Genomic DNA, 15,838 nt, shown 5'->3' on the forward strand with positions numbered 1-15,838 from the left:
AGGATTTAGACAAGGATCATCAATCATCAGGGATTCTATTGGGTCAAAGACTGAAGGAACTTTATAATACCAATCATACTTAAGCCCACCAATTAATTTTAACATCACAAAAAGAGACCACCCAAGAGAACTAAAAACACATTCACATAGAAATCTGTACATAATGTTCATAGCATTAGCATTATGTAATAGGCAAAACTGGAAACAATCCAAATGTCCATCCACTGATGAATCGATAAACAAAAATGTGGCATATTCATACAATGGAATATTATTCAGCCAAAATCAGATATGAAGTATTGATGAATAGTGTAACAGGAATGAACCTTAAAAACATTATGCTAAGTGGGGCACCTGGGTAGCTCAGTTAAGTGTCCAACTCTTGATTTTGGCTCAGGTCATGATCTCATGGTTCATGGGACTGAGCCCCGCATTGGGAGCCTGCTTGGCATTCACTCTCTCCCTCTCTCTCTCTGCCCCTCCTCTGCTCATGTGCTCTCTCTATCTCTCTCTCTCTCAAAAATAAATAAATGAACTTAAATATATATATATATATATATATATATATATATATACATACATATATATGTATATGTATATATATATACATATATATGTATGTGTGTGTGTGTATATATATATATATATATATACACTAAATACACTGAAGTATTTACACATGAAATTATATAATGTCCAGAATTTGCTTCAAAACAATCCAGTGTGTGCTGGTAGAGGAGGGTGGTAGAGACAAAACTAGACCATCTGTGAAATGACAGTTGTTGAACTACTTGATAGATACAGAGAGGTTTATTATACTATTCTCTCCTACTTTTGTGAATGTTTAAAAACTTAAAAAATATGAGACTTACAGGGCACCTGGCTGGCTCACTCGGTAGAGCATACAACTCTTTGGGGGTTGTGATTTCCAGCCCCATACTGGGTGTAGAGATTGCTTTAAAAAATAAAATCTTAGGGGTGCCTGGGTGGCTCAGTCAGTTGAGCGGCCGACTTCGGCTCAGGTCATGATCTCGTGGTCCGTGAGTTCGAGCCCCGCGTCGGGCTCTGTGCTGACAGCTCAGAGCCTGGAGCCTGTTTCAGATTCTGTGTCTCCTTCTCTCTGACCCTCCCCCGTTCATGCTCTGTCTCTCTCTGTCTCAAAAATAAATAAACGTTAAAAAAAATAAAAAATAAAATAAAATAAAATCTTAAAAAATATATATGAGGCTTGGATTATCCATTAAATTGGAGTATATTTAGAAAGTCTATCTTCTTTGAAGGAAAATGGGCTGAGATCGAATAGTTGAATTTGAGATGACTCCTACTTTATTAAAAGCTGAAATTAAAGAACATATGCACAATCTGAAGTGACCAGCCCAAATTATTGTAATCACTACTGTTATTATTGCAATAGCTAAATTGCAAGGGTACCAGGACCCTCCCAAGGAGCCAGGAAGTAGTATAGCCTTTCATACACCAAGAAACACAGTCATAGTAAGTTGTTGATCTTCCCTCTAACAACACCTGACTCCTTGTTGCCTCTAGGAAAAGTACAAGCTTCCAAATCTGGTCCTGACCTGCCTTTCCAGCCTTGTTTCCTCACCCTCCTCTCCTTGATTCCTGGCCGCCAGTAATTCACTGGTTTCTGAACATACTGACTCCCTTGCCTTTATTTATTTTTTTTTAATTTTTTTAAACGTTTATTTATTTTTGAGACAGAGAGAGACAGAGCATGAACGGGGGAGTGTCAGAGAGAGGGAGACACAGAATTCGAAGCAGCTCCAGGCTCTGAGCCGTCAGCCCAGAGCCCGACGCGGGGCTCGAACTCACAGACCGCGAGATCGTGACCTGAGTTGAAGTTGGATGCTTAACCGACTGAGCCACCCAGGCGCCCCGACTCCCTTGCCTTTAAATCCTTGCCTGCAAATCCTTCTGTGAACTCCCAATCTTTCTTTCACACCCTTTACACATGTCTCCTTCTCTTCGACAGAATTAGCCATTCCCTGTTCTGTACGTGCTTCTGATATATCACACTGTAAGGTATTATTTATGTTTAAATTTCCCCCACACCCAATTCTGTGCTGCCCCAGACTCTATCTTGTTTATCTCTACATGTTCAGGGTCTGACATAAAGTAGGTATTTGATAAATGTTTTTTGGACAACAGACGGGGGCTGAAGGAGCAGCATAGACTTTGGATAGCCCAGTTACCCAGACCTGCACTTGTCCCTTTATGTGCCTACTAAGTTAGGACACAACAAAGCAAACAGCCTGATCAAAGAATAACAAGATCACCTGGTTAATATCAACTCAGTAATAAGTAGAAGAAAGAAATTTAAGAGAAAGTTTCTGAGCTTAGTGGTATGCATGAATTGTATATTAGAAGTGGGAATGGGCCCCTGGGTAGCTCAGTTGATTGAGCCTCTGGCTCTTGATTTTGGCTCAGGTCATGATCCCAGGGTTGTGGGATCAAGCCCTGCATGAAGCTCCACGCTGAGGGTGGGGCCTGCTTGAGATTTTCTCCCTCTGTCTCTCTCACTCCCTCAAAAAAAAAGGGGGAAATATACCTGTCAGAATGGCTAACATTAACAACTCAAGCAACAACAGATGCTGGTGAGGATGCGGAGAAAGAGGATCTCTTTTGCATGGTTGGTGGGAATGCAAGCTGGTACAGACACTCTGGAAAACAGTATGGAGGTTCCTCAAAAAACTAAAAATAGAACTACCAGCAATTGCACTACTAAACTAAGTCTTAACTACTTAAACTTAGTCTAAACTACTAATACCCAGCAATTGCACTACTAAACATTTATTCATGGGATACAGGTGTGCTGTTTCGAAGGGACACATTCACCCTCATGTTTATAGCAGCACTATCAACAATAGCCAAAGTATGGAAAGAGCCCAAATGTCCATTGATGGATGAATGGATAAAGAAGATGTCATATATATATATATATATATATATATATATATATATATATATACACACACACACACACACACACAATGGAGTATTACTCAGCAATCAAAAAGAATGAAATCTGGCCATTTGCAACTACGTGGATGGAACTGGAGGGTATTATGCTAAGTGAAATTAGTCAGTCAGAGAAAGACAAAAATCATACAACTTCACTCATATGAGGACTCTAGGAGACAAAACAGATGAACATAAGGGAAGGGAAACAAAAATAACACAAAAACAGGGAGGGGGACAAACCAGAAGAGACTCATAAATATGGAGAACAAACTGAAGGTTACTGGAGAGGTTGTGGGAGGAGGAATGGGCTAAATGGGTAAGGGGCACTAAGGAATCTACTCCTGAAATCATTGTTGCACTAGATGCTAACTAATTTGGATGTCAATTTTAAAAAATAAAAAATAAAATCTAAAAAAGGGGGGGAAGATATGGGGGTAGAGATAATTCAATGGTGGGTTAAGATCTCAAGAGTTCTCTAAGACATAGTTGAGAGAGCTCAGAGAATTAATAAAATCACAACCCTTCCTGATTTTTAAAAAACCTACATCCCTCAAATTTAGAAGCCAGTAGCAGCTCTCTGGTATTTCCATCCTGTCAGTCCCAATAGGTGACCCACCTACAGGGAAACAGCCAACTTGTGTCCACATAGTAAAGGACCTAGAACCCTAAATCTCTAGAAAATCTTTCTTTTTTCTTTAGGACTCTTCTTTAACACCTTACAAATGAAGGGGCAGATCACTGCAGGGGGAGAGAATACTCTATCAGAGGACTTTCATGAAGACCTGTACATCACACCAGATACTAAAAAATAATTATTTTCTTAGTCTTATTTTTTTCATTTTCTTTCATAAATGGAATGACTTTCCTTTTTTCCCTTTTTTTCAAATATTTTATTTTTAAGTAATCTCTACACCCAACATGGGGCTTGAACTCACAACTCAGAAATCAAGAGATGTATGGCTCTACATACTGAACCAGCTAGGTGCCCGTCTTTTTTACATTTTTACCAGCTTTCTTAAGATGCAATTGATATGTATATATAACACTGTGAAAGTTTAAGGCATAAAATATTTTGTTTTGTTTGTTTTGTTTTTTAAGTAAGCTCTATGACCAAGATGGGGCTTGAACTCATGATCCTGAGATCAGGAGTCTCAAGTTCTATTGACTGAGCCAGTCAGGCACCCCTAGAATGATTTTCTACTGCTCAGAGGCACCTGGGTGGCTCAGTCAATTAAGAATCCAACTCTTGATTTTGGCTCAGGTCATGATCTCACAGTTCATGAGACTTAGCCCTACATCGGGCTCTGTGCTGACAGCGCGAAGCCTGCTTGGGATTCTATCTCTGCCCCTCCTCTGCTCTCTCTGTCTCTTTCTCAACAAATAAATGAACTTTAAAAAATACCTACTTATTTGAAAAATAAGGAAAAGTATAAAAATTAAATAAAAAGTTTCCATAAACCCATGAGAATTGGGGCACCTGGGTGGCTCATTTGGTCAAGCATTTGACTCTTGCTTTCAGTTCAGGTCATGATTTCACAGTTTGTTTTGAGCCTCCTCTCTGACAGCAGGGAATCTGCTTAGGGCTCTCTCTCTCCCTCTCTCTGCCTCCCCCTCTCTTGTGCTGTCTCTCTCCCTCTCTCTCAAAAATAAATAAATAAACTTACAAAGAAGTAACAACCATTAACATTTGATGTATGTGTGTGCACATGTGTATATTTTATAAAATTTAAATCATGCCATATAAAGTTTTATACATTATTTTATCACTTAAAATTATATTGTAGGCATTTTTTTCAGGTTAATAATTATTTTAGAACATGATTTATAATGATAGCCCATCAGATAACAATTTATTTCAGCCATCATCTCTTGGCCATTTATGTTGTTCCCAGTTTTTCTCCATTACCAAAAATACTGTAATTAACAGCAGTCCTGGAAGAATTGCTAGGTCAGAGGGCATGAACTTTTATAAGGCTGTTGGTGCACATTGTTGAATTGCCCTCGGGACAGCTTATACCAGTTTATCTTCCTTCCACCAGTGTGTGAGTTTCGTGGTCAAAGTGAAAAAGGTAAGACTTTCTGTATTCCTCACAATGAGTATATTTGTAATCAGGAAGAAAATTTGTTTTATTTGAAAAAGAAGAAAATACACATTTTCCCATAAGACAGTGGTACATGGGTGAATAACTTAAAAAGAACAGCTTTATGAAGCCTGACAGTTGGGTCTGAGGACGTTGAAAAAAGTGTTTCTGGATAGAATCAACATGCTTCTGAGAAGAAAATTCTAAGGACCTTGGCAGTCTCATTAGCCAAAAATGAAATCTGGCTTTGAAGAGAAAGAAATATGGTTCTGAGGAGATAATTCCGGGGAGTCATCACAAATCTGAGGGAACGAAATTCTGAAGCTGCTGAAATAGGACTGGAAGCAGTTACCACTTCAGGGTTTCTGTTTTATAGAGACTTGGGGGCAATCATAAAGTTGTGTTTACATCATTCATAGAAGATTGGGAACACTCACCAAGGTACTGCTAGCCTCATCACTGATTTGGGAAGGATTATTAAGTCAGGTGGACCTGAGAATAGTGAAGAGGTGGTTCTGAGAACACAGTTTGAGATGAACAATTGGTGTTGAGATGACTGAAAATTGGTTCTGATAAGAAAGCTGGAGGTTATTCACTGTGTCTGAGAAGCCAGTTTGAGGGAACCCAAAATTGGTTCTAAAGAGAGTCACAGGTGATTGGCAGGCTGGGATGGATTTGTTTCTCTTTCTCTCAGACCCCTGGGAGATGCTCCCAGGTAGCATTAGTAGATGTTCCACCAATTTGTTGAATAAATGAAGTACAGTTTGCTTCTCAGGAGTCTGGTTATTGGATCTGAAAAGATTCTAGGGTGAGAAGTTGGTTCTAAGGAGAAAAGAGTTTCAGAGAAGGCTAAAATCATTTTCTCTAAGCAGCGCACCCACTGTGGGTGGTTCTGTGGCAACTCGACTTCCAGGTTTGTTTGGGAAGTGAGGAGGCACTCTAACCCAGGTGGGCAGACTGATTTACCTGGGTCACAGAGATGGGACAAGACACTCCAGCAGAGACTCATTTCCATCCATTTGCCTCCTCAGATTTTTAAAGTCCCTTCCTTCAAAATGAGTCCCTAAGTGCAAGTCTTAGGAAGACCTCCACCCCCACTACCATAAGGCCTGCTCTTAGGCCTCCAGCTTGCAAATCAGCACCACAATCTTAGAGGGCTGTGTCCTCCGAGCAGAGGATCTTGTCAGAGCACAGGCCAAGGCAGGTGGCAGGAGAGAGGACCCAAGATGTATACCTATAAGGATGGAGGACAGATCTGTAGGGTAGAATTAACACTGCAAAGCCCACCTGGAGAATGGGCACTCAAAGACAGGGAAAGAAAAGATTTTTTTTTAATTTTTTTAATGTTTATTTTTGAGAGAGAGAGAGAGAGAGAGAGAGAGAGAGAGAGAGAGAGAGAGGAGGGGCAGAGAGAGAGGGAGACACAGAATCCGAAGCAGGCTCCAGGCTCCGAGCTGTAAGCATAGAGCCGGACATGGGGCTCAAACTCACAAACTCACAAACTGTGAGATCATGACCTGAGCCAAAGTCGGATGCTTAACCGACTGAGCCACCCAGGCACCCTTAAAAAAGATATTTTTTTAAATGATAGTCTTTACTTTTTTTTTCTTTTTTAAGTTTATTTACTTATTTTGAGAGTGGATTGTGAGTGTAAGCAGGGGAGGGACAGAGAGAGAGGGAGACAGAGAATCCTAAGCAGGCTCCGTGCTGTCAATGCAGAGCCTGACTTGGGGCTTGATTTCACGATGGTGAGACCTGAAGTGAAATCAAGAGTTGGTTGCTTGGGGCTCCTGGGTGGCTCAGTTGGTTAAATGTTTGGCTCAGGTCATGATCTCCGGGTTCATGAGATCATGACCTGAGCTGAAGTCTAACGCTTAACTGACTGAGCCACACAGGCATCGCAAGATAACTTTCTAAAATAAGTAAAGCCATCTCTCCTTACCCCAACCCCAACTCATACCCCAGAAGGCAACAAGTGCCAATTTATCAGAGTTGAGAACACAGAGCCTTAGCTGCCCTTTCCACTCTCAGGCTGCTCCTCAGTTCTAGGCTCCCTAGGCCCAAAGAAGAGAAAAAGAGAAGCTATAGTTACATTACCTCAGAATTGAGAAGTGGGAATTTGGTAGGATAGTGTTTTTCACAACTAGTGAGTGAGTGGGGCCTGTGTTTCAGAAAACCCACCCAGGGAAGAGCCCATAGGATATAGTAATAACATGGACAGATAACCTCAAAGGACTAGTACCCTAGGGCAGCTTCCCACACCATTTGAGCTTAGCTCCTTCCTCCTTATGAGGTAGAAATGCCTCATCGATACGTAGCCCACCCTCTACCAGGTACCTTAGAGAAGTATCACCAAGGGCTCATGTACATTTGCTAAGCTGAATAAATAGCAACAGGATACGTTGCTTAGCCCCAGACGTCTCATTACCAGAAGGTATAAATGAATGGGAGGGAGTTTGAAGTAGGGCAATAAAAATGATGAAGGGCTGGCTCTGTTTACGTGAGGAAAGATTAAATGAAGCAGTTCTTTTAGAAGGCTGGGCCTTCACTATGTGAGTGTGGGGGAAGGTGGGGAATTATTGCTTCTAGTAAGAGGGAGGTGAGTAAATGGGGACATGGTGGGAAGAAGGAGTCAGAACAGGGGCTGTGGAGTAAATGGGATCACATCCACACAAAGACTTGTACTCAGGTGTTCATAGCAGCTTTGTTTATAATAGCCCCAGAGGGAACCAACCCCAATGTCCATCCGCAGGTGAAAGGGTGAACAAATTGTGCTATAGCCATAGAGCAAAATACCACTCAGCAATAAAAAGGAGTGAAGTATTTATGTAAGCAATAACATGGATGAATCGCAAAATAATAATGCTAGGTTAAAGAACAAGACCCAAATGAGTACATACAGAATTAGTGAATTTCTATGAAACTCCAGAAAATGCAAACTGATCTACACAGCAAAAGAAAGCAGATCAGTGGATGCCTGGGGACAGGGATGGAAGAAGGAAACATTTCCAAGGGGCACAAGGAAAGTTTTGCAGGTGATGGATGTGTTCATTATCTTTTTTTCTTAAGTATTTATTTATTTAAATAATCTCTATACACAACATGGGGCTTGAACTCATGACCCCAAGATCAAGAGCCGCATGCTCTTCCAAATGAACCAGGCAGGCACCCCTGATATGTTCATTATCTCAATTGTGGTTATGGTTTCACCTGCGAACACATACATCAAGACTTCATCAAATGGTACAGTTTATTGTATATCAGTTGTACTCAAAAAAGCTATAATAATAAATAACCTAAGCACTGAGGAGAATAGGCTTGTCTGAGATAGCTCCCCAAAAAAGGAAATGAAATAGATTTACTTACAACTGAGAAGCTGAGCTGCCAACTTGACCGAGGAGAAGTTCTCAAGTAAGCTTTGTCTCAAAAGGCTTTCCTAGGTTCTAGTAATGGGAAAAGGGAGATAGAAAGAAAACTCACTGCAGTGAAGGGCTAGATTTAATATTTGGAGGCAAAAATCTTAATAGCACCTGGACGCTAACAGATAAAATGTTGAAACCTTGTTTGTTCAGTGCCTGATTCTTTTAGACTCGGCCTCATTGGTCCTTTAGGACCACTGAGATCTTGCTCTGCTTACTCCTTGCCTTTCAAACTACACTAAGTGTGGCTGAACCAGGGAAAACAGCAGGGATAGGGAGTGAGAGGGACATTGCAGGAACTACCTCTAACCCTCTAGTACCCATTCCTGCTTCCTAGAGTTGGAGGTTCCAAGAGGGGGTAGGTAGAAGGAAGGAAGCACACCTCCAACTCAGCCTGACAACCAGGCTAAACTCTGCCTGAGTGCTTAGAATCTTTCCAAATGGAAAGCCTCATAGACTCAACATTCCTGAAATTCAAGAGAAAAGAGTACCTCTCAGGTACTAGAAAGAAGGGTCAAGGGTCCTTAAAACCAGGTTCTTTTTAAAATTCAGAATCTAAACCTATCCTTCGCTGGCCAAGTTTGCCCTGCCCTTTCTCTTCTTCCACCCCACTCCTCTGTCCTCAACATCCTTGAAGCCCTAGACAATGTCCCCAGGTAGCAATCAATTGTTCAACACTATCTGGGTCCCTTCCTAAACCTCAGCCTTTATGATGATAGAGCTTTTATCAGCACCACCCTGTGCCCTTGGTTTCAGATTTCCCTCACAGAAGCAGGAGTTAAAATACTTTCCTTTTTTTTTTTTTTTTTTAATACTATAGGACTATAAAATGGGGCAATTTTTTAGTCTTGCCCTATTTCAGCTATGCAGAGAAACTTGAGTTTCAAGTGACAGAATCCAAAGGAACCCTGGTAACAGGACTAATAAAAATTAGCTGGCAATACTGGCAGAATTTCTCTACAAACCCTCTACATCAGAGTTGCCTGGCATGCTTGTTGTCAAGACCAGGTCCAGGCCCCCACCCTGACCTCAAGAATCAGATGCTCTGGGAATGGGGCTTGGGAATATGATTCTAATGCATTGTAATAACATAGGAGATTTTCTGCTTTAAAGGAATAGAGTTTCTTTGCTCCTTCTTACATATTTTATTCTTGCCATGTCCTCCCGTGCCCACCCTTGCCTTGGTAGTCTGTGGTGAGAAATTATTAAGACTGTGTTACAGGCATAGACTTGTGTTTCTGGGGCCAGAGTGAGATGGGGAAGGGTAGGTGGGGCTGGGAAAAGGTGTGTCAATGCAAATACTGTCCCATCAGGACGTGGCAACTTTGCCAGAATGCTCATGGGGATGTGACCTTAGCTGGAGAAGGTGGCTTGGTTGCTCCTGCTCTAGACTGAGCAGTGTGGTATCATGGGAAAGGGCAGAGATCAACAGTGTTCATGGCTGAGGGCTAGAATAGAAGAGAAAGAATTGGACTAATGCCAGGAGACTTCTGGAATTTCCCTGGCTTCAGAAGTAGTGTGGGAGACCCTCAGAGGGAGAAGGAATGGAGGACGCAGGTTAGACCTCACCCTCACTCAAAGGCTGATAACCACACTGGGTATAGAATATACTTCATTGTTCCTGACTGGGAGGATCAGAAGTTGACAGGATCCAAGGCTTGGGAATTCCAGGACATCAAATCTATTGTACCCAAATGACCAATGGTTGGTAGTGTCTGACCCATTTACAGAAGACTCAAATCAGGGCTGGAGGTAGTGCTTGCATTCAGTAATCTACCCATTCATTCATTCTCCCAGGTAAAAACTCACCAACACCCTCCCTAGCTCACACATTAAAAAGTAAGTCAATTGAGTTGACTCTTACTTAGCCTTCCCAACTCAATTTTTCTACCTTTCCTAAGCTCCTGTGGGGGTTGGGTGTCCTTCTCCTTGCTCTCAGAGAGCACCATGCTTGTCCATATTATATAACACCATGTTATAATTTTTGGCCTACATATCCGTGTCCTCAACAGTCTACATTGTTGTGACCAGCTCAACGCCTCTCACAGAGCAGAAGATGCTAATAAACCCATAAGAATTGCTCCAGCCATGAGTGTGCACCATCAGGGAGCTGGGGCTAGGGAACCTAGAACCTCAGGCCTCCTACACAATGGGAACAGACTTGGTCTGGATGGGAACCTTAAATACCAGGCCAGCCTCCTGCCCACTCTGCCTTGTGTTCCCCAGAAGCTGCCAAGGATCGCAGCTCCAGCTGGCAAGTAGTTAGATTTCTTCCTGGAAGGATTCTTGGCTTGAGAACTGGCCCTCGCCTCTTCTAGGCTTCTTCGATACCCTCAGGTTTCTGGGGACGTGGAGAATGGGAAAGAGAGGCTGAGTCAGCTCCAGCCTTGTTACTACTTCCCAAAGCCCTCAGGCCCACCCTTTATCTCCCCCAAGTATATATGGCAGGAACTCCCAAGAACATAGCTTTCCCCAACCCTGGGTAGAGATAGGGGGCAGGGTCGGCCAAACATTTGAGGCCAGGAGAATAGCACTGCTTCTGGGCACTCACGTTCCACTTTTTATTTTTTTGTTTTTTGTTTTTTCTTTAATGTTTATTTTTAAGAGAGAGAGAGAGAGAGACAGAGAAAGACAAAGCATAAGCAGTGGATGGGCAGAGAGAGAGGGAGACACAGAATCTGCCAGGCTGCAGGCTCTGAGCTGTCAGCACAGAGCCCGACGCAGGGCTTGAACTCAAGAACCAATAGATCATGACCTGAGCCGAAGTCTGGTCGGACACTCAACCGAATGAGCCACCCAGGTGCCCTTCATGTTCCATTTCTACCTGTAGCCTTCTTCAGCTTTAATTAACCAAGTTAAGGTTCCAGTCTGCTAGACTAAGGAAAAGGCCCAGTATCAAGAGACCCACACACAGTTCTCAAAGAATTCACTCCAGTGACACACAGCGGGCACGACTTTGACTGGAATTTCCCTGTCTCCAGGGAGCCTGGCTGGCTCAGTCTGCAGAGCATGTGACTCTTGATCTCAGTGTTGTGAGTTCAAGCCCCATGTTGGCTGTAGAGATTACTTAAAAATAAAATCTTAAAAAACAAGAAAGGAATCTCCCTGTCTCTGTAAAAGCCCTTCAAAGCCCTCGATAAAGATGGCTACAAAAGGGCCGCCCCCTCTCCCACCCCAGGAAACACGCACCCAACCACAACTATTTTATTTTCCTTTTAATTTTTCTGAAGGATATACACCACATATCCCATGGGCAATAAAGCGCATTCAATGTGTTTATAAGCCAAACAGTCACTTTGTTTAAGCAAACACAAGTACAAAGTAAAATAAAACCACAAAATAATGAACTGCATGTTCATAACATACAAAAATCGCCGCCTACTCAGTAGGTAACTACAACATTCCAACTCCTGAATATATTTATAAATTTACATTTTCAGTTAAAAAAATAGACTTTTGAGAGTTCAGATTTTGTTTTAGATTTTGTTTTCTTACATTCTGGAGAACTGAGGCTCAGCTCAGCCCCTTCCTTATTTTGCTCCCAAAGCCTCCCCCGAATCATCACTCCCTGCCCCCCTTAAGGCTAGAGGTGAGCACGTCCCTCACTACGGCATGAGTCAAGCTGTCAGCAAGGCGCAGCACACAAAAGGCACCAAGACGTGAAACTCCTTAAACCAAAAGGACGAAAAAAAAAAAACTTTCCAAAAAAAGAAGAAAAACCAAACCGTATTTTGTCACATGTGAGAGTACAGTCGGGCAATATTTACAAAAAGGTTAACGGAACATCACTCTGACACATGCTCTGATTAATATCAAGGACTGCTGTTTCAAAAAAAAGCTTCAAACTTAATCGTCACAGCATCATCACAAAATAAAGGATCACCGTTGGTTTGCTTGGCTTTTCTTTTTTTTTTTTTTTCCAAAGTGAGGCCCTAACTCCAAATAATACAATAGAATATGCAAATTATCTTCACATCAAGAGTACCCCAAGAAAAACAAAATCCATGGCACAGACACTGTACAAGGGTGCAGGGCTGGGCTCTTACGGCCCAAACCGCATTTTGCCAACTTGATTTTCTAGCATTGAAGGGACCAGGGGGTCAAGCATACGATGGAGATGATACTGAAATGATATATTCAAAATCCATGCAAATCAAGTTCTTTGGAAAGAGGTGAAGAACTTGGACATGGCTGTTTCAGGCAGCTGAAGTCAAAGGGAGTAGGGACGGGGGAGGAAGGGCAAGTGGGCAGAGAGGATTGCAGGCCAATAGACCTTCCACGCCGACTCTGGGGTAGAGTAGAGGGGGAGGGTTTGGCTCTGAGAACCTCCACCTCACCTAAGAGGAACCCCCTCCTGTGGCCATCTCCTCCTGCTGTCCTAAGTCTCTTGTGTTTCTTTTTCTCCCTTTTCCTTTTTTCCCCCTTTCCCTTTAGCAAATTTCAATTGTCCTGGGAGAAAAGGTTGTTGTCATGTCCGAAAGCCCTGTTGAGGCGCTGAAGGAGTTGGTGACAGCCGAGGAAGGGAAGCTGCTGACTTGGGCTGGGAAAGCAGGGGGAACAGAGGAGTATGTGGTAGCCACTGAGGGTGAGGGGAAGCCACTGTGCACAGGGGATGGGTAGGTTGAGGAACCAGGAGAGGAGTAGGAGGTGGGCACAGGTGATGGATATGAGGTGGTGGCTGGGGACGGATAAGAGGTAGTAACTGGGGATGTGTAGGAGGTAGCCACCTGGGACGGGTAGGAAGAGAGGGAGGTGGTGGCAGAAGAAGCCACAACACCTTTGTCTGCCTTTTTGTCCTTCTGCCGCAAGTGGATCTTGGTATGCCTCTTGCGTTCATCACTCCTGGCAAATTTTCTCCCACAGATGTCGCAGGCGAAGGGCTTCTCGCCTGTGTGTGTGCGGATGTGGGTGGTGAGATGGTCACTGCGGCTGAAGTTGCGCATGCAGATGCGACACTGGAAGGGCTTCTGGCCAGTATGGATGCGAATGTGGCGGGTGAGCTCATCTGAGCGGGAGAAGCGGCGGTCACAGGACTCCACGGGGCAGGCATAGGGGCGTTCGTGGGGGGGCGTCTTGCTGGGCCGGTTGGGGTACTTGCGCATGCGGCTGGGTTTGATGAGCTGGGACTGGTAGGTGGTATTGAGGGCCTTCAAGTCCTGGGAGCCCGACTGTGTGGCAAAGGCCTTGATGGTAGACAGTGGAGTGAGTGAAGGCTGCTGGGTACGGCTTTCCAGGCCTTGGAAAGGCTTCTGGTCTGGGGTGCCCAGGCCCAGGTCCCCCTGCTGTTGTGGAAACAAATAGTCAGGGATCATGGGGACCTGGAAGCTACCCTTGGCAGCAGGGTAGGCAGGAGGCGGGTACTGGAGCGCGGTGCCTGCCGAGCCTGGAAAGGCCTGGCTTTGTGGCTCAGGGAAGATGTCAGTGTTAGGTGTGGGGAACGTGGGTGCTGCTGAGTAAATGGGGCTGCTGTCATTGGACTGTACTGCACAGCTCAGGGGTGGGCTCTGAGAGGCAGAGGAGGAGGAGGAGGCTGCTGGAGATGGTGCTGAAGATGAGGTGGCCGGTGGGTTGGTCATGCTCACGAGGCCGCTGACCAGGCTGAAGAGGGGCTCAGGCCACAAGGTGTTGCCACTGTTGGGTGCAGGCTCCAGAGAGAAGCGGCCAGTGTAGGTGATGGGGGGCAGCCGGGTGGTTTGGCTGGGGTAACTTGTCTCCACCAGAACCTTCTCGTTATTCAGAGAGATATCAGGAAAAGACTCTGGCAGGAGAGAGAGAGGGAGGAGGCCCGGTTACTGGAGAGCAATCACTGGAGGACGAGGACCCGAGCTGCCAGGCAAGAGGTCGGGCTGGCTACCATTGACTCCTGAGCTGGTTAATAATTGATAGCAGCAGATTGCAATGTTCCTGGACCCGCTCCAGCGGCAGAGCCCATTTCAACAACAGCTGACGCAAATACGGAGAATCCCCCTCCACTGCAGCTCACCGCGCTCCGCAGCCGCGGCTGCGCCACGGAGGGATTCCCGCCAGCAACCCCTCCACCGCGGCTAGTGCGCGCCCCCTACCCCGGGCTGCCAGGACATCCCTGGGCACGGATCACGGCCCTTCCTTGGGCACAGGCGGCAAGCAACGCAAGGATGTCTGGAGAAAGGGGGGCGCAGCCCTGCTCTTCAAAACAAGCCCTCCCCCCTCCACCCACCCACGCAGCCCGAGCTCTCCATCCAAAACAGAAGCTCGCTCCTCTGCGCACAGCTAGGGACAAGGAGGGTGAGGGTGAGGTGGGTGTCCCCAGGTATCCCTCTAGCACATGACCCTAAGGATGCGAGGAAGGGAAGGGAAACCCCACTTGCATCCCTGAGGTCCAGGAGCACTGCTGCGGTGAAGGGGGCGCTGCAAGGCTGTGGGGAAGGATTGGATGCCAGGATGGTGGCGAAGGGGCTAATCCTCGGCGTCGGCCACCGCTTACCTGCGGTCAGGTGCTCGTAGGGCTGCTCGCCTGCCTCCCCCTGAGGGTTGAAGGCGCTGTTGCTGCTGGCGCTGCTGCCGCCCCCTCCACCTCCACCGCCCCCGCTGCTGCTACTGCTGTTACCGCCGCTGCCCTCTGAGGCGCCGGCAGTACCGAGAAACTGGGGAGCCCCGTTGCTCAGCAGCATCATCTCCTCCAGCTTAGGGTAGTTGTCCATGGTGGGCGAGTGAGGAAAGGAGCCGAACGGGTCGGAGATCTGCAGCGGAGACATCAGCTGCATCTCGGCCTTGGCTGCGGCCATCCCGGACGGGCAGGCTGGAGAGCTGGTGTTGGGGCGGGTGGGCGCAGCCCGGAGCCGTGGCTGCGGGGGACACACTCTCGGGGGCCTGGCCGGGTCACATGCGGGACGCAGGGCACAATGTGGCGGGAGCAGGTGGGGCCTCTAGGCTCGCCCTCGCAGCCAACGGGTGTGGACGCGGCGCTGCTACCGAGGCTGGGGCAGGGGCCGGTCCTGCGGCGGCGGAAGCTGGCGGCGATGGCAGCAGGCGGCGGCGGCGGCTCCCCAAGTTCTGCGCGCTGGGATCTCTCGCGACTCCCCAGATCCGCTTCTATTTGAAGGGTCTGGAACGCCACGGGCCCGCCTCCGTCGTGACGTACATGGCCATATAAGGGAAGCAGGAAGCCCTAATATGGCAAGACCGGCCGGGAGGACCCAGAGTGACGTGAAGCCCCCTATCCTAGAGCTGTGGGCACCGCCATCCCTCACCCCGGCCCCTGCGCGGACTCCTGGACCCTGGGCGTCTAGGCTTCGAGAAAGCTTAGGACTCAAGCCTCAGCTGGGGACTCCCGGACTCAGGCTGCCTCGGAGTTCCCAGCCTTGCCCCCGCCTCTTCCCT

At 46.0% G+C, this 15,838-nt stretch overlaps 1 protein-coding gene across 1 annotated transcript; it reads right to left on the reverse strand.

Annotated features, from left to right (window-relative positions):
- Window positions 1-11,679: 11,679 nt before the first annotated feature.
- Window positions 11,680-15,539, reverse strand: EGR1 (early growth response 1). The gene is made up of 2 exons (XM_058735342.1): window positions 14,943-15,539; window positions 11,680-14,237 (listed from the first exon to the last, which is right to left on the reverse strand). Exons 1-2 carry the CDS (start codon window positions 15,241-15,243, stop codon window positions 12,910-12,912), a joined length of 1,629 nt encoding a protein of 542 aa, XP_058591325.1. The 5' UTR covers window positions 15,244-15,539; the 3' UTR covers window positions 11,680-12,909.
- Window positions 15,540-15,838: the final 299 nt, after the last annotated feature.

Source organism: Neofelis nebulosa, chromosome 1 (assembly GCF_028018385.1).
Source record: "Neofelis nebulosa isolate mNeoNeb1 chromosome 1, mNeoNeb1.pri, whole genome shotgun sequence".
Classification (NCBI taxonomy): Eukaryota; Metazoa; Chordata; class Mammalia; order Carnivora; family Felidae; genus Neofelis; species Neofelis nebulosa.